Raw genomic sequence first — 24,284 nt, 5'->3', positions numbered from 1 at the left:
TGAACCAAGACTTGCGATCACCTCCTTCCCACCACTTTTGTCATTAGGAAAGTAAAGCTCTATTGCTCTATTACTTCAGCTGCTATGAGGTATGCATGCAGCCAAAAGCCTTCCTAATTGCTGCCAGGAGGCCAGTGCGCCTGGACAATGCAGTGGGTGCATCTGCCCCCCACCCCCTTCCTAGGAGACAGTGAGAGGACATGTGGCAGAGGACCTGGTGCTGAACGCCTAGCTTGCCCCAGACTTGCTTTCCTGAGCTTCCCTCTCATCACTGTGTACAAGACAGCGTAACTAGCCTCCATCTTATTCAAGCCACTGGTATTTGCTTTTTTCCATTATCACCAAAAACCAAAACCAAACCCGTTGCTGTTGATTCTGACTCATAGTGACTCTGAGACAGCGTAGAACTGCCCTGTTGGATTTCCAAGGCTGTAATCTTTACTGGAGCAGACTGCCGCATCTCTCTCCTGCAGAGTGGCTGGTGAGTTCAAACAGCTGACCTTTTAGTTAGCAGCCAAGTGTTTAACCACTGCACCACCAGGGGTCCTTATTCCACTATCCCAGCTGGACCTAAATTCTAACTGGTTCAGAAGTCTCTTGCTTTTTTCCTTGTCTCTCCCCACAAGGCCCAGGAGAGGGAGCTGGTGGAGCACGCTAGAAGGGCAGTCTCAAGCAGCAGGGCTCTATCCCAGCTCCCCCAACAACTGCAGACAACTCCTGGACTCAGTTTCCCCACACAGGCAAGGAAAAAAGCAGCAGTAGCTGACATTCCCGGACTTGCTGAGCTGGCCTGCCTGCCTCGGAACCCTATGAGAACCCTGGAGGAATGCTGAGAGACGTTCCACTTTACCGCCTACGTGCAGCCCAAGCCAGGGCGCCCCCCTCTCCCCCACGTGAGGCTCACCTCGGCCAGCGAGCCTCTCTGGACCGACTTCACCACCACCGCCTTGTTCTTCTCCTCGATCTCGAAGCCATAGTCCTCCTCCTGGGGCAAGATCTGCAGGCCCAAGGTGGGAGGGGGTCAGCCTTGTCCTGGCCCCTCAAGGACCAGGCCCCTGGCAGCTCTCCATGCCCTAGACCTACCACGGGGTAGAGGGGGAGAGGCTTAAGGGACACCAACAGTGCCTGGCACACAGCAGGTGCTCAATACACATCTATCAAATAAAGACACGGAACCTGGCTTTTACCACGACCTGTGGCCGATTACATGTAGGTTTACTTCTTTGCCTGTCTCCCCTCTCCTGTTCCAACCTAAGCACAGGGCCTCCTTTCTTATTCCTCACTGTCTCCCCACCTGCTGGCATTCCAGAGGTGCTCAGCAAATATTTATTGACTTACTGAACAAGACAGAGCCAAAGGAGCCCGGCCACCAAGGATGTGGGGCTAGCAAAGGAGCTGAGCAGGGAGCGGTTCCTCCCCATGGCAGGGTGGCATGCAGGTTGGAAGAACGTGCTGCAGCTCCGTGGGGGGAAGGGGTACAGGATAATCATGTATTCATTCAAGAAACTTTTACTAAGCAGCTGCCTATTATGTGGGCCAGATACTCTGCCAGATCCTGGAGATGCCAGACTGAGCAAGACAGGTTCCTGCCCTCCTGTAGGTGACTGTCCAGTGGAGAAGGCAGACTATAAACAAATAAAAATACATAGAAGGTGATGCAGAGAGTGATAAGGGGTTTGAAGAAAAATAAAGCAGCTTAAAATGACAGAACACGGCACAGCGAGGGATTCTGTTTTAGAAAGGGGGGCCAGAGGAGCTGTGACTTGAATAAAGTAAGAAATAGAGTTTCATCAAGAGTTGGGGGAAGTGCTCCAGGCAGAGGCCACAGTATGTGCAAAGGCCCTGAGGCAGGCCCCAAGATCCCAGGGTGGCTGGAGCAGAATGAGGGAGAGAGAGAGCGAAGGAGATGAAGCTGGAGAAGCAGATAGTCTTATAGGCCAGAAGGAGGAGTTTAGGTTTCAATCCAAGTGTGATGGGAGTGCTGGAGGGCTTTCGGGTAGGAAAAATGGGACTCAGGGAACAGCAGCCCCCACGAGTACCACAGAAGACAAGCTGGTACTGCAGCACTTCATGGAGCCATCTTCCTTAGTCAGACCTCAGCTCTAACACTGAATGTCTCAAGAGACCTAACTTTTCTGAGCCTCTCTCTCGACTGACCACCATGGGCCAGGCATGAAGATGAGGGCTCATCAGTAGGCAGAGAAACAGAGAAACAGGTTTGGTGGGCTAGGCCGGTAAAATATCTGAACAGGCTGGTAAATGCTCCACCTAACTTCAAGGATATATATGGCAACATGGACAGGAGGCCAGGCTGTAAGACCTTAGCCATTCAGTATGCAGGCTGAGTGATTCCAGGAGGCCATCTTCTCTGCACAATACTAGCTGGTGGCACGGCAAGGGAGAAAGGAGATGGAAAGTAGAATGAAGGACGCCCAGCAAGCCCAATCTCTTTTAGGAAGAGGGTTGTTGTTGTTAGGTGCTGTCGAGTCATTTCTGACTCATCACAACCCCATGTGGCAGAATAGAACTGCCCCATAGGGTTTTCTAAGCTATAATCTTTACAGGAGCAGATCCCCAGGTCTTTTTCTCCTGTGGAGCTGCTGAGCAGGTTCGAACTTTCAATCTTCTAGTTAGGCAAGCACTTAACCATTGCAACACCAGGGCTCCTGGGAGGAGTGTAGCCCTGGCCAACGAACTGACCTGGCCTCTTAGCAGTGTCTCCATTCACCACCTAGAATCCCCCATACTCCTTGGCACTCAGAGTTGAACCTTCTCTGGCTATAACCCAGAGGCCTGCCAGCTCGTAGGCCTGCAGGTGGGTCTGAGAAGGAAAACCCAGCAGCTTGGCTCTGTTCCTACCAGCAGGCGCTTGGCCAGGATGTTCTCCACCAGCTTGAAGTCATTGCGAAGCTGTTTGTTCTTGTTGCTGGTTCCCTCCATCTCCTCGTCAGCATGAAAGCGGAAGTACTGGGACTCGTCCTTGAACTCGCTCTTCTCCAACACTGCAAGCCCCAGACAGACAAGCACATGGTCAGGCTCACATGGGAACGTTTCAGCAGCATTTGCCAACTGGCAGCCGTGGGGCGGAACCAGCCCCGGGATACACTTGGTTTGGCCAACACAGTGGTTATTAAAAATGGAATTGTGGGCCAACATTAACATATTAGGATAGTTCACATAAAAATGTGACTTTCTGACTTCTCTTGAAAAATCTGAGATTGTACCACCTGCTATAAAGACATACTACAAAGCCACAGTAACAAAAACAGTGTGGAACTGGAGCAGAAACAGATAACAGCCAGTGGAAGACAGGAGACATCACATAAAGAACCCATGTGTTTATGAGAACTTAGTATATGACAGATGATGAATGATTAGACGGAGTATTCCACATCTGGTGCAGGAAAAATTGGCTCACTCAGGAAAAAAGAATAAAACTGCATCCCTACCTCACACCATATACAAAAATAAACTCCTGATGGATTAAAGATCTAAGTATGAGTGGTAAACTAAAGCTAACAACACAAAATGTAGAAAAATATCTTTTTTCCTAGGACAGAAAAAGAGTCCATGTATAAAACCCATAAAAATGCACTACAATAAAGTTAAGAACCTCTTTTGAATAACCACTCCACAGGCATATTTGAAGATAACTCTAGTATCTAAAACCAACAGGGGGTTAGTATCTAGAATATAGAAGAAACTCCAACAAATCAACCAGAAAAAGCTGAGAAACCCAGAGATAAATGGGAAAATAATATGAATATGCAATTAGTGGATGGGGAAACCCAAATGGGTAGCAAGTATGTGAAAAGGAGTTCAGCCTCATTAGTAATCAGAAAAGGACCCTAATGAGATACTTTATACTAGCAATTGGAATACTACGGCCCCTCAGGCCAAATCCAGCCCCAGCCTACTACCTGTTTCTATAAATAAACTTTTATTGGAACACAGCCATGTCCATTTGTTTATGTATTATCTCTGGTTGCTTTTGCATAATGACGACTGAGTTGAGTAGCTGTGACAGAGATGTATGGTCCACGATGCCTAAAATACTATTTGGCCCTTAACCAAAAAAGTTTACCAACCCCTGTTCTAAAACAAGCCAGGAAAATGAATAAAAATAACCAATAACAACCAATATTTGATCTGATCCCTGTGGATTCCAATTTAACTAAACACCTACTAGTGCTAGGCACAGAGTGAACACATGCCAAAGTTCATTTACTCCTTGGACCAGGAAGGATTTTCGATATCCATTTTATAGATGGCAAGACAGAGGCCCAAAGAGGCTAAATAAACTGCTAAAGGTCACAGAGCCAGTAGGTAGCAGAACTACCCTCATCCAGGCTTTTCCCTTCCACTGTGTTGCCCAGCCTAGGCTGTCAGACAGGAGCAGGGAGGAATATAACCATTATTCAAAGGAGGAAATCGAGGCTTGGTGAAGTAAAAGCGAGCTGTCTGAGGTCAGTGGTCCCCTGACAGAAGGAAAACCAGGTGCATCTGCGGTGAGACATCCCTGTAACCCCTGAAGACAGGCCTTTTACTGATTTGGTGACTAAATGAAAAGTAGCAGGAAGCCTTTCTTTCTTTCCCCTCATCTCCCAGGATGCCTCACTGGGGCCTCTACCTGTTTGTGAGCATCATTCTTGGACTGCCCCTATTACCTCTTTGGGGAAAACAGACACACAAATTGCTGCTTTCCCCAGAGCTGGGAGCCAGGCCCCACGGGGCCGCTGGCTCTGCCGTCAGCATAAACATGAAGTTAAAAGACTCAGGGTGTGGGTGGAGGAAGCAAAATGCTTCGTCTGGGCTGAAATGTTTGGGGAAAACAGCTCGGCCGGGTGAGGTCCAACCCTTTAAGACAAGGCTGTTGTCGGGCTTTTTAAGATGTGCACAGATCCAGGTTCAAATCCCAGTTCGGCCACTTACTAACCTCAAGCCCTTTAGCCTTTCTGAGCTTCAGTTTTCTCATCTATGGGGATAAGAACAGCACCAACCTCCCGGGGTGGCTTCAAAGATTCAATGGTGAACTCAGTTTCCCATATGTGTCTAAAGTGAGGACACCTTGGGGCCCTCTGAGCTCAGTGCAGACGTGGCGGGAGGTGCGGTAGGAGGTGCCCGGTGGCCCAGCCCACCCTCTGCCCCACCCTGTGTTTTGCTGCAGCCGCAACTGTAGGATTTGGCCTTTTCCTGTTTTAGCCTATTTTTGAGTTCGTGGCAGGGGACAGGGTGCAGGGCCCCCGCCCTGCAATTTTTCTCCCTGAAGAGGCCTGAGGGCGTCAGCCTTGCCTGGGAATTGCCCCCTGCGGAATGTCCTCAGCCAGCAGCCTTCCCGGAATAGCAGCTAGGGTGGACTCCTCATTACTATCACCCACAAATGAGAGGTTCTGCCCAGCTGACTGGCAGGAGGGGCCCAGCTGTCAGGGGGCGCAGGGAACAGAGCAGCTTCTGGGAACAAGGGACTCTGATGAGAGCAGGGACGACGAGGTCACCATCGGCTGGGCCAATCCTACCCACCTTAACCCCACAGAACCACTAGCTTGCTGAGCTCAGAGAAGGAAGGGGCAGCAAGGCCTCAGTAGAAAGACGGAGGAAGCTGAGGCCCAAAGAGGGGCCTGAGTTTAACTAGAGTCAGTGGGGTCAGGCCTAGGACCAGGTTAGCTGGCTATAAGGCAGGGGGATGGACCTGATGACCTTTCAGGACATGAAGTATCTCTCTCACCCAGCAGTTAGACAAAAGATTAAAAGCGTATGGCCCCACAGCCTGATTTTGTAAATAAAGTTTTATTGGAACACAGCTGCACCCATTTGTTGACTTATCACCTTTGGCTGCTTCTGTGCTATGATGGCAGAGTTGAGTAGTTGCACAGACCACGAGGCCCACATGGGAGAGGAGTGACTTACCTGAGGGGTTGTTCTTATTGGGTGCCATAGAGTCGATTCCAACTCATATAGCAACTGCATCTGAGCGGTAAGGCCGGCAAAAGTGAATGAACGCCTCAGGAAGGGCCCAGCCTGGCTTCCTTCCTCTCATGTTCATAACCCACTGTCCACAGTCCCACAGGGTCACTTCCCCTCTCCTCCACACAGAAGCCCATGGGCCTCGCTGCCTACCCTGGGAGGCCACATCCAATCCAGGAAGAAGGGCACAGGAAGCCCAATCTGACCTCAAAGCGATCCATGCTTTCCAGCCCAGCTTTACCATTTAGGTCCCCATCAGACACCTGATATGACCTCTCAACTGATACAGAACATGGGAGGGGACAGGGTGGGACTCACGGGCTGCCCACTCCCAATTGTCTACAGAGCCACAGGCCCAGCATCTAGCCCAGGTTCTCCCACCAGCACATTGTGCAGCCTCCAGCCATCACTTGCCCTCTTGAGGCCTCAGTTTCCCTTCCCTGGGTCCCTGCCAGCACTCCCATACTAGGATGGGCATCAAAGGAAGGCAAGACCCCTCGGAGACCGGTCTAGGGGTAAAGGTGAGGGCATTACCGTGGTGCATGAAGCCGTTGTTACACAGTCCCACACCAAGCGCCACCGCCTCCTCCCGTGTCTGGCAGTCTCCCTGGAATGGAGCAAGAAGGCATTAGGCGGACCACCATCCGAAAATTCCACAACCTGGGATGCAGGCTCCACAAGGGCAGGGACTTTTGTCTGTTTTGTTTACTGCAATATCCCCAGACATGCTTGTGATCACTACTAACAAATCCCAAACAAGAAAACTATTTAATTGTGATAAATGCTACAAAGGAACAATGGAGACTCTAAGTGGCAGACACTGTTGGTTGCCTAGCAACAACCATTGGGGCATCCTTCCCTAGTAATGAAATCCTGCACTGTTACAAAGCTATAAAACTACATTTCCCAGACTCCCTTGTAGCCAGAGTGGCCAGTCAGATACAAGTAGAACTTGTCGGAGCGAGCTCTGGCAAAACCCCTTTTGCCCGAGGCCCTTCTCTCTTCCTTCTGCCTGGAACAAAGATGAAATGGCTAGAGCTCCTGCAGTCATCCTAGACCACTATGTGACCTCGAGGACGGAAGATATATGATGAGGATGGCACAGCAGAAAGGATGGCAAAGGGAATCCGGTCCACGATGACATCATGGGGCTGCCCTACTAGTTCTGGATAACTGACCTCTGGGTTTCTATTATGCAAGAGAAAAATAAACATCTAATTTGTTTCAAAGGAGCCCTGGTAGTTCAATGGTTAAGCACTCAGCTGCAAATCAAAAGGTGGGCAGTTCAAACCTACCTAGCACCTTTGCAGGAGAAAGACCTGGCAATCCACTTCCATAAAGATTACAGCCTAGCAAACACTATGTGCAGTTCTACTCTGTCACACGGGGTCACTATGAGTCAGAATCAACTCGACTGCACCCAACAACACTTTGCTTCAGCCTCTGTAGTTGGGTCTCTGATATTAGAAATCAAATTTAATTTCCAACTGACCCAGTTCCGGACAATGAGACATCCAGGGAAGCCTACCAGGGGTTTCTGGAAAACATGTTCCTCCCTGATCAAAGGGAAAACCAGCACCACTCTCTCTGCCTGGGACAAAGCCATGTGAGGAAGTGAGGCTTGGGGCTGTGGTGGCCATCTTGTTACCAAGATGGCCGACTCTGCTGAGGTACTAAGGGTGGCAGAGTGAAGGATAGAAGGTTCCTAGGTCCTCAATGACACTGCTCAGCCCAGGAATCAGCCCTGGAACCATCTAGCTCCATGCTTCTTAATATGTGGCATGGTTATCTGTTTAAGTTACTGTTGAGTTTTCCGTCCTCACAACTGAAAACATTCCAAGATGATACAAATGAACCCCGGAGGGATATGGCTCATGTTAGTTAGGGCTTCTGGTTGGAAGCAACATCCAACCAGAAATCTGAAGAATGAACAAGAGTGGCCAGAGTGGTGGGCTTCTTTCGGTTCTACCTTTGGGGCCAACTCTCCCATGTAAGATGCAGTCTTGTGAGACAGGACATAAGAACTCGCTGCCTTTCCTGGCCAGGTGGGGACACAGGATCTAAGCTAGGCCAATGGAACACTCCCTGCCCCAGGAACGTGACACTTGAGTGGAGGAATCCAAGGATAGAGAGCAGTTGGTGCTGACTTTCCCTGGTGGCACTGCACCAAAGACATGCCCCCTTGGCTCTTGCTTCCAAGAAGCTGGGAGTTTCTGGACTCTGTCCTCTCTAAGGCCTGGCTCCTGGCTCTCCCCTGGACTCTGTGAGTGCCCCATACCCTCCCAATAAGCCTTCTCTTTTTTTCTGCCTAAATTAGCCAAAGTCTGTTTCTGTTACTTGCAACCCAAATAATCTCAATATATCCGGGCAAAGTGTGTGAGTTATGAGGGAGGTGCTGTTAGGCAGGGGGGCGGTGCAGGCAGAGGTGCAGGGTGGGGAGAGGCTCAGCACACGGGAGGAACCAAGGCTGGTCAGGAGAAGTGAGCTGGTGGTCAGCTCCACAAGGACAAGGACCTTCACCTTGCATGTTCTCAGCTGAATCCTCAGGGCTCAGAACAGGGCCTGGCACGTTGTTGTTGTGGTGGTTAACTGCCATCACGTTGGTTCTAACTCACGGCAACCTTATATATAACAGAACGATATGCTGCCCTGTCCTGTGCCATCTCCACGATCATTGCTATGTTTGAGTCCATTGCTGCAGCTGTTGTGTCAATCCGTCTCATTGAGGGTTTCCATTGTTTTCTCTGACCCTCTACCAAACACGATGTCCTTCTCTAGCGGTTGGTCTTTCCTGGTGCCCTGTCCAAATTAACCAAGCTGAAGCCTCACCACCCTCCTTCTAAAAAGTATTCTGGCTGTATGTCTTCTAAGACTGATTTGTTCACTCTTCTGGTAGTCCATGGTGTATTCAATATTCTCCGCTAACAATACCACGGGTCAAACACATCAATTCTTCTTCGGTCTCCCTTATTCATTGTCCAGCTTTCACATGCATATGAGACCACTGCAAAGACCACAGCTTAGGTGCCTCATAGTAGGTGTTCAGTAAACATTTCTGGGCTGAATAAAAGAGCTGCAGCAGGAGCCAAATCATACATGAGCTTGTAGCCAGGTACCAAGCAGTATGACATCCTGAGGGCCACAGGCCAGGACAGCCTCTCATTTAATGGACTGAAAAAGTGAGATGTCCTGAGAGGTGCCCACCCACACAGCCAGGCCAGAGGCCTCGAATGTCCCTTCCTCCTCAGCAGCCCAGAGGTTGGGAAGGGAATTTCCTGATAAAGAAGAAACAAATTCTATTTGGAGGCTGTAAGACTCAGGCTGGTGCTTAGACCCATATCAGAGGGCCTGGGACAGTCGTTGGCCTCAGTATTCCACTGCACAGGCTGCTTGGCTGACATCAGACAGGACAAATCTCTCCCGAGACCCCAGGCCAGTGGATGGAAGGCCAGCGTGCTCAGCACCCTGCCAGGGGAGGCGGCCATGAGAGGTTCATCTGGAGCAGCTGCCCCCAGCTGTGAGGACCAGAGTAGGGAGGCCGGGCCCAGTGGGCACCAGGCCCACTCTGCTGCCTGGGGGGCCCAGGAGGGTCTGGAGCCCACCTGGCTTTCTGAGGCAGTCACAACCTAGGCTCTCTGCCTTTCTCTCCCCAGCCCCCCATACGCTTTCCCTGCCCCAGAGCCCTGGGGAGACTAGCGGGGAGGCTCCTAAAGTTAGTACAGTGGGGATTCTCAGGTTAACACGCCTGGGCTATTGCCAGAAATGAAATATAACCCTGGACACACCACTCCCGCCAGCTGTGGGGAACCACAAGTCACCAAAGGCGGCATTTTCTACCCACCCCAAGAAGGCCACACAGATACCGCCCCAGGGCCCACACATCCTGGGCCATCTCTCCAGCCACACTGCCCGCCTCAGCTGCCCCACTTGCCCGCTCGCCCCCACAATATGGCTCCCTGGCCTCCTGGCTGCTCCTTCCACACACCACACGCAACCTGGCTTTGCACTTGCTCTTCCCTCCGTCTGGAATGCTCTTCTCCAGGCTTTTCAGGTCTCAGCACCCACGTCACCTCCTTAGGGGACCTTTTCCTAACTACCCTAAAGTTGCCCCCAACCCCGCCACACATCCCCTCAACAAATATCCATCCAGCCACATGCTCTCATCATTACCTGTGAATAACTGAGTGGCGCTTGTCACAGTGTGACATTAACTCATGCATTTATTCAGTTAGTTTAAGGTCCGTCTACCCCACTACAGTGTCAGCTCCCTGTGGGCAGGCATGGTGTCTGCCATGTTCACCCTGTCTCCCCACCCTGAAGCACAGCATGTGGCCCCTGGGGGCACAATAAATACCTACTAAATGAACACGTGAAAAGAAAACCAGATTTGGAAACTGACTCTGGACTCGTTTCCCTAAGCCTCGGTTTCCTTCTCTCTCAGATGGGGAGCAATCATCATGCCTGCACCTGAGTGATCTCTGAGAGTCAGATGAGTTGCTTCATGTAAGACTCTCAGCGCAACACCTGGTGCACAGGGAGCAGCTGACAGATGGCAGCACTTCTGGCTTGAACTACTTCTCGTCAGGAGAACCACCTAGGAATGGAGGTGGCAGAGGCAAAGCAGAGTGGGGAGATGGAACACAGCAGGGTGGTAACTTAGTTAGGGCCTCAGGTACCCTGGCCCATGAATTTTGAGACCCCTCGGAAATGGCCACAGTGGACTCTGGCTCACCAACTGTGTGCTGGGAGCCACAGGGCCTCACCCTGTCTTCACAGTTGCCCTGGAGGCCAACCACTCTTACCAACCCCAACTGACAGATGAGAAACTGAGGCACAGAGGGACTCAGCTGCTTGCCCAAGGATACATAGCAAGGATGGAGGCCTTTCAGAGCCCGGCTCTTCCCACCCCCATGTTACAGATAGGGAAACTGAGGCTTGGAGAGGAGAGGCTAACTGTCCAGGGTTGCAGCCAGGGCTCCTGTCCCTTTATTCTTTGTTTGCTCTGTAGTGCCTCAAGCTGCATCCCTTCCCTTTGCCCCTCTGCCCCGACCTCTGCCTACTCCCACCTGGCGGCTTTCTACCGCCCTGAAAACCTGCCACCCGCCCGGTCTTGCAGGGTCAGCGGGGCGGCACTCTGCTGCACATGTTTCTGCTGAGCCAGCACCAGGAATTGCAGATTTGTGCCCTCCAGCACCTGGCTCCTTGGCCTGTCCCCTGCTGTCTCCTGCCCCAGCCCACTGACCCCTGCCCTCCACTTGCCGGCTGCAGCCTGAGGCATCTAGAGCCCAGGCCACTCAGACACAAGGGCACTGAGCAGACAGGTCAGAGAGTAACTCTGCGGCTGGATTCCCTGGGTTGGAACCCAGCTCTGCAACTTGTTAGCTGTGACCTTGGGCAATTCCCTAACCTTGCTGAGCATCATTTCCTTGAATGTATTTATTTTATTCTCAGTCCTGACTTCTCCAAGGTACCTGCCACGCTGAGCGGTATCCCTGCTTAGATTCCATATTATCAGCTGTCATACAAAAAAAAAAAAAAAAAACCTGTTGCCCTAGAGTCAATTCCAACTCAAAGCAACCTTATAGGACAGAGTAGAACTGCCCCATAGGATTTCCAAGGAGCTGCAGATGGATTCAAACTGCTGACCTTTTCGTTAGCAGCAGAGCTCTTAACACACTGTGCCACCAGGGCTCTGTTATCAATACAGAGGGCTGATATAACTATTATTGGCTATCAACACATCATAATAATCCCTCCCTCCCCCTGCCACACACACACCATCTTTCAGTAAGTACCCCAGTGACTGTGTGCCTACATAGCCCGAGCCTCAGTTTCCTCATCAGTAAAATGGAGCTGTTGGGACAGAAAGTCTAGAAAGCTGCCCAGGTAGCGATTGTGGGGTGAACCCACTGGTTCATGTGGAGGTCCACAGGGCTGGGAGCAACCTACACCACAGTGAGGGCAGCTGGGAGATGCGGGGGCCAGTCCACTCCTATCTAGTCAAGGCAAGGTCCACAAAGCTGGGACGCAGACAGTAATGGCAAGGCTTCTGTCTTCTACCTCGGGGGTACCACAGAAGACCCCAAGAGGTCATCACTGTCGCCCACCCCATGCTAGGCAGAAGAAAAGGAGCCTGAGCATGTAGAGCCACTCTGAGGCCCCAGAGTCGGGAGGTGGTCACGGGTGGCCTGGGGAGAACCCAGCTGTCTGGCAACCCCTCCTGAGGACGCAGCAGGCCTCAGCTGCCCTTGTCAGGAGGGGGCGTGCTGGTTCCAAAACAGCTCCCCTCACAGAGTAATAGCTGAACTTCCCTCGGGATTGGTCTGAGGACTAAAGGAGACAACACACAGAGCAGAGGAAAAATGACAACACGGCAGAGCTTGCCTATCCAAGGGCTAATCCCCATCACATCCTGGAAGTTAAGAAAACTCTGGATCTCTGGGCAGTGGGGAGGCAGCCCCTCCCCCAGCCCCAGGGGATGCATCCTGAGGAATTCTAAAATGCTCTCAGCAATCCGTTCTCTTTCCTGGAAACTGGTTTCAGGGTCCTCCTGGGACCCATCTGGCAATGAGACCTGAGGGGAAGACCTCTGGGAGATTTGTGGCAAGATTTCCTCTGTAATTAACGGAGTAAGCCAATTTCTTCCAACTACCTCTGCTGCCTGCCTTTGGCTAGTCTTCGTAGATGTGATGCCTGGACCTATGGCAGCCATCCTAAGACTTTAGGTAACTGGCATTGTTGATCCCTAGAACCATAAACTCTGGACATCTAGTCATGTGAAAGAAAAATATCTTCACTGAGTAAGTTACGTTCCCTATTATGTGCAGCCAAAGCATTTTTAACTGATCCAGTCGACATTTTGTTTCAAAGTATAGAATGATCGAGAAGCTAGAAAGGAAGGTGTGTCCAAAGTGAAATACCCTCCCAAACTAAACAATTACATGCTTTCTTCTTGGCTTTCCTGTTAAGGTACAAGACGGAGATGACTTTTGAAATCAAGCCTCCTTATAACCAGTCTTCAAGGTCACATCCTCAGCACCTCCTTCCCCTGACCCTCAACAGGCATGCACACCCTCCTCCCCCTTCCCTGACCCAGGGTGTGATGCCAGCTGTCTTTCCATCAGTCCCACAGAAGTCATTCTCCTGTATGAGCTCCAACTGGCTTCCCTGTGAGCCAGGCCAAGCTGAGCCACTGGAGGTCCACTAAAGTGGAATGGCACATTTCGTGGTCAGCTGCAACCTTTGCTCCCCTTCCTCGCCCTGTCTCCGCTGGAAGTAGGATGCTGGGGTGGGGAGGAATCTCAAGACCCACAAGACAACGACTCAGGCTACTCCAGGTGCCTTGGGCCGGCACCACAGCTTCTCCATCAGCATGGCCACAAGCAGTACCTCCACCCTGTCCTGACACCAAGCCCCAAACAGAATCCACTGCTGGCAGTCCTTTCTGCTGGGTCCTTCTCCTCTCCCGGACCTCTAAATGTTACAGCAGCCTCAGCTCAATCCTGAGCCTCCCTGGAAACCTGCTCCTTCTGCAGCCTCCTAGTCTCAGTCAAATGTAAATCCTTCCCCCTAGTTGCTCTGGCCCTCTTTCTCTCCCCTCCCACATGCCATCCATCCATTGGCAAATCCTGTCAAGTCTATGTTATGGACTGAATTGTGTCCTGAAAAATGTGTTGGAATCCTAACTCCTACACCTGTGAATACAATCCCATTTGGAAATAGGGTTTTCTTTGTTAGGTTCATGAGGCCATGACAGTGTGGGGTGTGGCCTAAATCTGATCACCTGAGTGATGGGCAGCAGCATGGACTCAGAGACCAGCAAGCACAAATTGCAGAATGCGAAACACTTGTGAGGATCACCAAAGAACTGCAGATCACCGAGCTATAGAAGCTGAGGCAGGACCTTCCCCAGAGCCACAGAGAAACCCTTCTCCTAGAGCTGGTGCCCTGAATTCAGACTTCCAGCCTTCCAAACTGTGAGAAAATAAATTTCTGTTTTTTTAAAGCCACCCCCTTGTGGTATTTCTGTTATAGCAGCACTAAGAGACTAAGACAATCTACCTTGAAAACATACCGAGAATCCAGCCACTTCTCCCCCTGCTCTGCCACCGGCCTCCCCTGCTGGGAGGACTGAAGTGCCTCCTCACTGACCTCCCTGCTGCTGGCCTCGTGCCTCAGTTCTTCCTCCTATATAGCCAGAGGGATCCTGTGAGAACCAAGTCAGGCACCATCCGACCTCTCTTCAGAGCCTGTAGTGGTCGAGTCCGGCCAACTGCCTAAAGGTCCCACGTGATTGTCTGCCCGATGGCTCTCCCATCAGTCCCCGGGTGGTACAAATGGCCTCCGCTCCACTACTAACCTAAAAGTTGGTAGTTTGAACCCACTCCGTGGCACAACAGAAGAAAGACCTGGCGATCTACGTCCACAAAAGATCACAGCCAAGAAAACCCTACGGAGCTCAGTTCCACAACACAGTTGTAACACACGTGGTCACTATGAGTCAAAATCAACTTGACAGCAACAGATCTTTTTGGTTTTGGCTGCCCCATCACACTCTCCCCTCAGCTCCTTGCACCCCCTCACCCACTCCAGCCATACTGGCCTCCTCACTGCTGCTCCTGGCTCATCTCAAGGTCACTCTGACCTCAGAGCCTTTGACTTCTGTCCCCGAATGGAAGGTTCTGTCCCAGATGTCCCGAGAAGCTGGGATTTGAACTCAGGGATGTTCTCACTTCCTCCAGGTCTCTGCCTAAATGTCCCTTCTCAATAAGGTCCGCCTGGACTGCCCTGTGTAATCAGCCCTCACCCACTGAGAGGGCAACTTCCCCTCCGGCTCTCACACATGCTGTCCACTCCGCCACTTTGACCTCTAGCACCAGCTAACACAGAAAGTACAAGTAACATGTTCAACTCATTTTTCTTGTTCATTAAATGTCTCTCCTACCCCTTCAACCCACACCAGCCCTTAAGGTCTGTGAGGGCAGGAACTTTTGCCTGATGTGGCCCCAGAACCTGAAACAGTGCCTGGTACACAGTAGGTGCTCAAAAAAAAAAAAAAGAAAGAAAAGAATGAGTTAAAGAGCTGTCTTATCTAACTTCCCTACACTGTCTTCTAATCCCACATTTTAAATACCTCCCAAAAGCTGACTAGAAACAGAGCATCTGCATGGGCGATGCCACCTTAAGCTCTAGATTAGTAGAGCCCAACCCCTCTGCCACCCCACACTGCGGAGCCTCACAGGCATGCATCCCAAACGGAGCATCTTTCTGTGCCCAAGGAGGAATCTCCTTTTCCTCACAGATTGGTGTTTTCTCTCTCGTCTTCCCATCTCTATAAATGGTGTTTCTGTTCACCCAAAATCCACACCAAAATCCCACCTTCATCCTGGATTCCCACCTGGTCCCCCCAGCCATGCATCCTCTCTGTTCCGTCTCCAGATATGTCTCCATCCGCTGACTTCTCACCATCTCCTGACCTGCCCCACCCCCAGCTCAGCTCAAGCCCATGATCTGACATTTGAAGCCATGTCCACATTCCACTGTGACACCAACCAGGCAGCCCCTGGACATGGATGGTGCTCAGTGGGATGGGCCATGGAAAAGTCCATCCTGGTGGACCAACCAGGCAGCCTGCAGACATGGATGGAGCTCAGCGGGAGGATGGGTCACGGAATGGTCCATCCTGGTGGTGAGAAGCAGGCATCTCTGAGAGCCCTGACCACAGGGATGGCTGGGCTCTGACCAAAGCACCTAAACCCCAAAACAAAATGCTTGAGCACCACCCCCACCTGGTCACAGCATGCTTGGGAGCACCCTGGCTGCCTGCTCCCTGGTCTTATTGCTCTGGTGCCCCTAAGTCCTCGGGAAATTCTTTAGCCTTCTATAAACAAAACCAAAACCAAACCCATTGCCGTCACCTCTGACTCATAGCGACCCTATAGGACAGAGCAGAACTGCCCCACAGGGTTTTCAAAGCCGTGTAACCTTTAAGTAAGCAGGCCGCTGCATCTTTCTCTCATGGAGTGGCTGGTGGGTTCAAACCATCAGCCTTTTGGTTAGAGCTGAGTGCTTAACCCCTGTGCCACCAGTCCTCCTTCTAGCCTTCTATACTGCCTGGAATTTTGAACCACCCTGAATCCTTTGTGGAAAGAGATGAGGATTTACGATAACCGTGGCATTTATCGAGCAAATACTCTGTGCTAGACATCGTTCTAAGCACTTTACATGATTAACTCACTGAATCCTCAAAACAAACTAAAGAGGAAGGGATGGTTTTTAGCTTCACTTTACAGGGGAGGAAACTGAGGCATGGGGAGGTAAAGCAACTCGCCCAAAGTCACTCAGCCAGGAAGCAGCAAAGCTGGGATCTGAACTCAGGTCTGTTGTTGTTAGCTGCCACTGAGTGGGCTCCCAACTCATGGCAACACCCTGCACAATGGAACAAAATGCTGCCCGATCCTGCACCATCCCCATGACTGGTTGTGGATCGGACTACTGTGATCCATAGACTTTTCACTGGCTAATTTTCAGAAATAGCTTGCCAGGCCTTTCTTCCTAGTTCATCTTAGTCTGGAAGCTCCATTGAAGTCTACTCAGCATCACAGCAACACACAAGCCTCTACACAGGGATGAGTAGTGGCTGCACGTGAGGTACACTGGTTGGGACTAAACCCCAGTCTTCCACACAGAGGGCAAGAACGCTGACACTGAATCACCAGATCGGCCCGGCTACAAACGCTGACGCTGAATCAACCACCAGATCGGTCCGGCTACAAACGCTAACGCTGAATCACCAGATCAGCCCGGCTACAGACGCTGACGCTGAATCACCAGATCGGTCCGGCTACAAACGCTAACGCTGAATCACCAGATCGGCCCGGCTACAGACGCTAACGCTGAATCACCAGATCGGCCCGGCTACAAACGCTAACGCTGAATCACCAGATCGGCCAGGCTACAGACGCTAACGCTGAATCACCAGATCGGCCCGGCTACAGACGAAGCATACACTCTGGGCTGGTTTCCTGTGCGGAGTGGCGGTTTGAACTCTGGGCTTCCAAGCCGTTACATATCTGAATTCAAACCCACAGTCCTGTCAACGCCTCCCAGGCTTTAGGGTCCCTCAACGTAGCAAACGTATTAAAATATACTCACCTCCCACATTAAGTATACTTTTTTGGCTTAAAAAACATTTTCTTCCAAGGATTTTTCTAAACTTGTTTTTGAAATTAATTGGTGCTGAGAAACATTTACTTTACAGACTGGCTGTGATTTCTCAGCGATTATCAGAAATCTTGCGACGTGAGAAAATCCAGCCAGCAAATTGTTTTCAAATGGTGTGAAGTTTCCATGAATGCTAAATTTAACAATTAATGAGGCTGACAGAATGCTGTGCTCTGTAGATGTTTAATTAAGCATTGATCCATTTTGGTTTTGCTGTTTTCTCTGCATCTATCGGAGCCAATACACTCTTTTTACAGCCCAGAAATGAACATTCTTGTGGGTTCCCTGAGAAGCTTGCAGAACCAAGGTGCCAGGGAATATGATGGGCCTGTCCAAGCCCCAGCTTTGCTACTGTAAGGCTGTGTGCCCTAGGACCAGGTACTCAGCCTCTCTGAGCCCCAGTTCCTCTCTATAAAGTCAGGATCAGAGAACAAAATGAGGTGATGTTCGACCCCCTGCGAGGGCCTGGCGCAGGTTAAGCACCCTGTGAACAAGAGCCACAACGAAGAGGACACAGACAGGTAAGAGCATTTGAGGCACCTCGAAACAAGCAGTGGAGATGGAACAAACGCCTCTGACAAGTTGCCGCAAAACAGCCCCAGTGATTCATTTTCCAAGCCTCCACTCAGCCCCTGCCCCTTGAGAACTTCTTCAAAAGGAGTAACATCAAGAGTGAGGGAAAAATTTGGGAATGGTGACGGCGGAATGACATGATGAACATATTTAATGTCATTGAACTGTATGTGCAAAGACGAAACGGCAAATGTTTTGTTACTTACATATTTAACACAAAAAAAGGAATAACATGGCAAGGGCTACGTGGAGGCCCCAGTTTGGTACCAAAGGGGGTGACCACCTCATCCTGGTTTGCCTGGGACTGTCCCATTCTGAAACTGGAAGCCCTGTATTCCAGGAAACCCCTCAGTCCAGGGCCAACCGAGATAGCTGGTCACCCTAGTTCCAAGCACAGCTCTCACCTGCGCCAGCAGCCAGTCCACCAGCTTGCTCCCAGGAAGCACCGACTTGTAGGTCTTTAGGTGGTGATCTCGGTCCCTGCGGAAAAGAGGCACACACCATGAATGGGAGAACCAGGTGGAACGGTGCCCATGTCCCTGCCTGACGTGCTCACGATTGAAGGACTCCAAGGCTCTCTGGACACGGTGGAGCGCGGAGGAGAACACTGAGCAGGGATTCAGTGATCCAAGGCCTGCCAGAGTCCACATGTCACCTGCAGCGTGACTTGAGGCAGGTCCGTTCCCAATCCAGGACTCCATTCCCACCTACAGAGTGAGGGGGCAGGAGCGGATGGCTCTAAGGCCCTAGAAATTCTTTCCACTCTCTAGACCAGGGTTTCTCAACCGGGGGCTATGGTGCCCCCGGGAGACATGTGGCAACATCTGGAGACATGTTTGGTTGTTCCAACTTGGGGGAATTAATGCTACTGGCATCTGGTGGGCAGAAGCCAGGGGTGCTGCTAAACACCATACAATACACAAGATGGTTTCCACCACAAGGAATCATCAGACTAAAATGTCAATAGTGCTGAAGCTGAGAAACCTCGACTGACTCTAACAGAGTACAGGCAGTCCCCGGATTATGAGTAAGTTCCATCCCTAAATCTGTCTTTAAGTCGAATTTTTATGTAAGTTCGAACAGTTAGGTACAGTTCGTATCTAATGTCAGCCAGTCAAATGTTTGTCTTAGTATATAGTATACAGTGTATACCTTTCTACACATAAAAAACATTAAAGAAACACTTCCTGACACACTAAAAACACCTTTAACAGAACAGAGTAATAATAATGTTTTGATGTGCATCACAAAGTAGCATCCATTTGTTATTACAAATCATTGTGTGTACCCCGAATTTTTAATATACAATAGGCTTCATGCGGGTTGGTTCATAACGACTGCCTGTAGTAAGGGGACTGTCTGTAGTGAGAAACACACTCCTTTCTTCTTCCTTTTCTTTGTTGTTGATGTTTGCGTGTTTAAAGGTAGCAAGCAGTCCTGGCATGGAAATCCCTCTCGGGAGGCTGGTGGGGGATCACACAGAGCAGAGAGTAGGGCCTGTGAGAGTCAGGGTTCTTTGTCGAGTAAATGCTCTGACCTGTCATTGCATCCAAACCCCTGCTGAGCCTTGCACGGTGGGTTGTGCTGACCTTGCAGCCAAATTGCAACAAGTTCTCAGCCTTTGGAACCAACAAAAATGAGTTTCTGTGGCCAGCCTGTGTCAAGCCTGATAATGAAAGCCCAGTGGGGGATTTTCCCAGGCATTCAGGAGTTGTCCCCCCGCCCCACCCCCTGCAGACCACAGGGTGGTAACTGGAGATTTGCTGCCCTCCCCTGCTGCTTGTTTCTCTGGGGGTTGATGGAGGGGCCTTCCCAGAGAGGGCTGGGGCCAGGCCTTCAGCAGTGCCCAACCACCTTCTCGGGCTTGCACAAGAGCATCCGCGGAGGAGTCACGGAGGGAGGCCTGGATGAAAGCAATTCCCAGGGCCTGACCTCGAACCAGGTCAGCAAATGCCAGGAAAAGGCCCTTCCCCTCTCCTCCTCTGAGAGGTGATAAGAGCTATCAAGACACAAGGCAGAGGAATTTGTAGCTGGGGTAAGAATCCAGTTACCCTTCCTGTCTTCTCACCCACAGCTGTAAGAGTTGTAGTATAGGGAAGGACCAATTGTTAACATTTATAGAGCACTCAGTACATGTTAGGTGCCATTCAAAGCACATTTCATGAATTTAATCCTCATAACATCCCAAGCAGTATGAGCTACTCTTATGCCCATTTCACAGCTGCAGAAACCGAGGCAAAAGAGGCTTACCTTCCAACATTCACTCAACAAATATTTATTGACTGTACTTCTGCCCTAAAGGAGCCCTGGTGGCACAATGGTTAAGCATTCAGCTGCTAACTGAAAGGTCGCTGGTTCGAACCCACGAGTTGCTCCATGGGAAAAGATGTGGCAGTCTGCTTCCACAAAGTCGACAGCCTTGGAAACCTGTGGGGCAGTTCTGCTCTGTCCTACAAGGTCGCAACAAGTTGGAATCGACTCAACTGAAACAGGTTGTTCTGCCCCAGGAGTCCCTGCGTGGTGCAAATGGCTAACACACATGGCTGCTAACCAAATGCTGGAGATTCGAGTCCACCCAGAGGCACCTCAGAAGAAAAGCCTGGCAATCTACTTCTGAAAAATCAGCCACTGAAAACCCTACGGAGCACAGGTCTGCTGTTACATACATGGAGTTGCCATGAGTCAGGATCAACTTCACAGCAACTGGGGTTGGATTTTGCGTTGTTGTTTACTCTGCCCTGAGCCTGTCCTGTCTAATACGTGGCCATTTTAATTTAAACTCCAGTCAATTATTATTAAATCAAATTAAAAATCACATTTCTTTTGTGTGGCTAATTACCTCCATGAACAACAGCCTTCTTTGCCATAAGACCAGAAGAACTGGATAATTACTTCCATGAACAACAGCCTTCTTCGCCATAAGACCAGAAGAACTGGATGATGTCCGGCTACTATTGCTGAACATTTTGATCAAAGATTCTGTAGACGAATCCTGATCAAAAGGGGGAAAATGCAGAGCAAAACTGCAAGTTCTCATGGACTCCAGATTTTCTGGAACCATGAGGGCTGGATGAACTCCTGAAACTACTGCCCTGAAATAATCTTTCAACCTTGAACCAAAAATATCCCCTAAATTCCTCTTTAAACCAAACAATAATCCAGCTTAATTAGTAAAGAATGCCTGCCTTGAGCATTGTGCTCTTTTAATATCTATCTATCTGGGATCAAACTGACAACAGCAACTCAAAAACTAAATAGGAAACTTGGATGGCAGTGAGTTTATGTTAATGGAGGAGGAACAACTCAGAAAAGGAGGGTGTGAATGTAATCGATGTCACTGAACTGTACATGTAGACACTGCTGAATTGGTGTACATTCTGCTGTGTATAGTCTCAGCAACAAAAAAATAAATTATAATTTAAAAAACTGCATTCCTCAGTCTCAAGTCTTCAAAAGCTACATGTGACGAATGGATGCCCCACTGGACGACACAAACAGGGCATTTCTATCAGTAAGGAAAGCTCTACCAGGCGGTGCTGCTCTGGAGCTGTTCAAGGTGCTGGGGAACACAGCAGTGAACAAATTCCCACCGCCAGGGAGTTTACGCTTCAGTCAGAGAGAAAGCACACAGATAAACAAATAAATACATAGAATGTCGACCAGTGACAAGCTTCAAGAAGAAAACCAAAGTGGAGTAAGGAAGGATAGACTGCCAGGGTAGTGATGCTTTATAAAGGTGGTCAGGAGAGACCTTTCTGATTTGGAGTATTTGAAGGAAGTGAGGGACTGAACACACAGATACGCAGAGGAAGAATATTCCAAGGGGAGGGAATAGCAAGTACAAAGGCCCTGAGGTGGATCCTATTATTATCCCCATTCTACAGAGGAAAAGGCTAAATTCCAGAGAGGTTAAGTTACTCTGCCCAGGGTCACACAGTTGGTAACTAGCAGGCTGAACTTCAAACTCACCCTGCCCGGCTCTAGAACTTAACTAACCGTAATGACAAACCTAGAGGACAGGTGTGATTATTGGCCCGTCTGATGGATAAGGAGACTGAGGTTCAGAAAGTTCAAGTCACCAGCTCAAGGCCACAGAGCTGGGAAAAGGGCAAGATAAAACTGCAGCTTAGAGAGAGCAACTTACTTGATCACCGGGGTGTATAGGCTGTGAAGACGGCAGTAGAGCCTCACACCCTGAAAGAGAAACAAAGTGGGGAGTCTGGGATCAGGCCACATCCTCCAGGGCCCTCCATCCGGCCAAGGGGTCCACATCCAGGCTGCTGGGAGAGATGACTCCCAGGGTGGAAAAGGGTGGTGTGGGGACCAGTTGGGGAGCAGAGCAGGCCTCTGGGGCACAGGCCTGGTCTGAGGTGGCTTGGGGGTGGGTCTCAGGAAGACCAGCTGGGTCAGGGTCATAAGAGTCAAGGGGTCCCTACCTTGGACATGATGTCCTCCAGCTCACTCCGGGCCTTATAGGTGCCATCGTCATAGCGGAAGCGGTACATCACCTGCTCGTTCTTGAACTGGTGCTTGTCAGAGACTGGACGGACCCAGGGGCCTGGTGAGGCCAGGCATGCCCCCAGGCCCTCCCCACCCACAGCCCACCAGTGGCCACTGCCATCGTCATCATTGGCCCAGCCAGGCTCTGTGCTGAACACAGTGTCACCGGACATCCCATTCTCACTCCAGTGAGGCAGGTGCTACTGTTTCCCCATTACGTAGATAGAGACACCAGGTCTCCCTGCTCTGTGCAGGGCCCTGCTAGGATCTGCTGCTTGGAGCTAGGTGTCTGCAGTTGCCAGAAGTCCAGAGCACCCCTGACCCCACTCACCGTGATGGATAATCCCATTCTCCAGCAAGGCCTGGCCCAAGTTGACCCCTTCTTCTGTCTTGCTGATCTCACCAATTTCCAGGAGCCAGGCAACAAACTCACTGCCAGGAACATAAGAGACAGGTGAGAGGACATCCCCAATCCTGGGACCAGGAACCAGCACACAGCTGGCCTGCTCCCACACACCTCTGGGAAGGACAGCTGGAACTTCCTACAGGGAAGAAAGGCTTTGGCCCCCACAGACTTGGGCATGTTCTGAGGACCAGGGGCCCCAAACACTGAGGCCTGAGGCCTTTCCGCATGACCAGGGGCAGAAAGGTGGGTGTGCCCAGGCCCTCAGGCTCTGTGGATAGATGGAAGGGAAGGGAGGAGGAGAGAGGGCAGGCTGGCAGGCAGGTAGGTGGGTGGGTGGGTGGATAACTACATGAATGGATACTGGGTAGATGTGTGAGCTGGTGGGTGGATAGATGGGTGGATGACTTGATAGATAAATGACTGGGTAAATGGAAGAATGGATGGATGGGTGAGTGGAGGGGAGGAAGCTAAGTAGATGGATAGTTGGGTGGATGGGTGGGGAAATGGGTGATGGGTGGCTACATGTATGAGTGAGTACATGGAGGAATAGATGAGCAACAGAAGAAATGAAGCCGTAGGGAGTCAGGAGCACTAATGGCCATCAAATCATGTCATTCTCCAGCTTAAAACCCTCCAGTGAGAACCATTACCAAAGCCAACTCTTCAGACAGGGATTGGACTGGACTATAAGATAGAAAATGATACTGGTGAGGAGTGGGCTTCTTGGCTTAAGTAGACACATGAGGCTATGTGGGCAGCTCCTGTCTGGAGGCGAGATGAGAAGGCAGAAGGGGACAGAAGCTGGCTGAATGCACACGGGAATACAGGGTGGAGAAAAGGAGTGTGCTGTCTCTTTAGGAGGACAGCAAGTAGGAGTACATAGCAAGGTGTATATAAATTTTTGTATGAGAGACTGGCTTGATTTGTAAACTTTCACTTAGAGCACGATAAAAATTTTCTAAAATTTACCAAAAAAAAAACCCTCCAGTGAGCTTCCCCACTACGCTCAGGAAAAAACCCAAACTCTTCAGCACGGCTCACATGATGACAAGGCCCTGCAGCACCTGGCCTCCCAGCCCTCACTGTCTCATCTCCTACGCCTTCCACTTACTGTGCTTTAGCCATGTCCACCACCCTTCGCTTCTTCAAAAATGCCTGCCTCAGGACCTTTGCACTTGCTGCTCCCTTGGCCTGGAAACACCCTTCCCCAGCTCTTCACGTGGCATTTCTTTTCATCCTTCAGCTCTCAGCTCCAATGCCACCTCCTCAGAGAAGCCCTCCTTAACTACCTCTCAAAAGCAGCCCTCTACTCCCACACAGTCCATCATAGCTCCCTGTCTTTCTTTTCAGCACTTACCAACTGCCTGAAATTACCTTGTTTATGGGTTTATTTATGTGCTTATTGGCCCTCTACCCCAACCAGAAGGTAATCTCCATGTGAGCAGGTATTTTTATCAATCTTATTCTCAGCAACAGCCCCAGTACCAAGAACCAAAAAAAACAGTTGCTGTCACATCAACTCCAACTCATGGCAGGCCCACATGTGTCAGAGAGCTGTGCCAGAGGGTTTTCAATGGCTGATTTTCCAAACTAGATCACCAAGCCTTTCTTCGAGGCA

General features: G+C 50.5%; 1 protein-coding gene across 1 annotated transcript in view; it reads right to left on the bottom strand.

Annotated features, from left to right (window-relative positions):
* PREX1 (phosphatidylinositol-3,4,5-trisphosphate dependent Rac exchange factor 1) overlaps positions 1-24,284 on the bottom strand; it is a 221,999-nt gene that overhangs the window by 38,594 nt on the left and 159,121 nt on the right. The window contains exons 11-17 of the mRNA XM_049870048.1: positions 22,592-22,692; positions 22,197-22,300; positions 21,905-21,954; positions 18,165-18,240; positions 6,499-6,571; positions 2,860-3,002; positions 905-997 (exon numbers count right to left, since the gene is read on the bottom strand). Of these exons, the coding sequence (XP_049726005.1) occupies positions 905-997; positions 2,860-3,002; positions 6,499-6,571; positions 18,165-18,240; positions 21,905-21,954; positions 22,197-22,300; positions 22,592-22,692 (640 nt within the window). The remainder of the gene's footprint in view (positions 1-904; positions 998-2,859; positions 3,003-6,498; positions 6,572-18,164; positions 18,241-21,904; positions 21,955-22,196; positions 22,301-22,591; positions 22,693-24,284) is intronic.

This window comes from Elephas maximus, chromosome 25 (assembly GCF_024166365.1).
Source record: "Elephas maximus indicus isolate mEleMax1 chromosome 25, mEleMax1 primary haplotype, whole genome shotgun sequence".
In the NCBI taxonomy this organism is placed as follows: domain Eukaryota; kingdom Metazoa; phylum Chordata; class Mammalia; order Proboscidea; family Elephantidae; genus Elephas; species Elephas maximus.
This window is presented reverse-complemented; position numbering and strand designations above follow the sequence as displayed.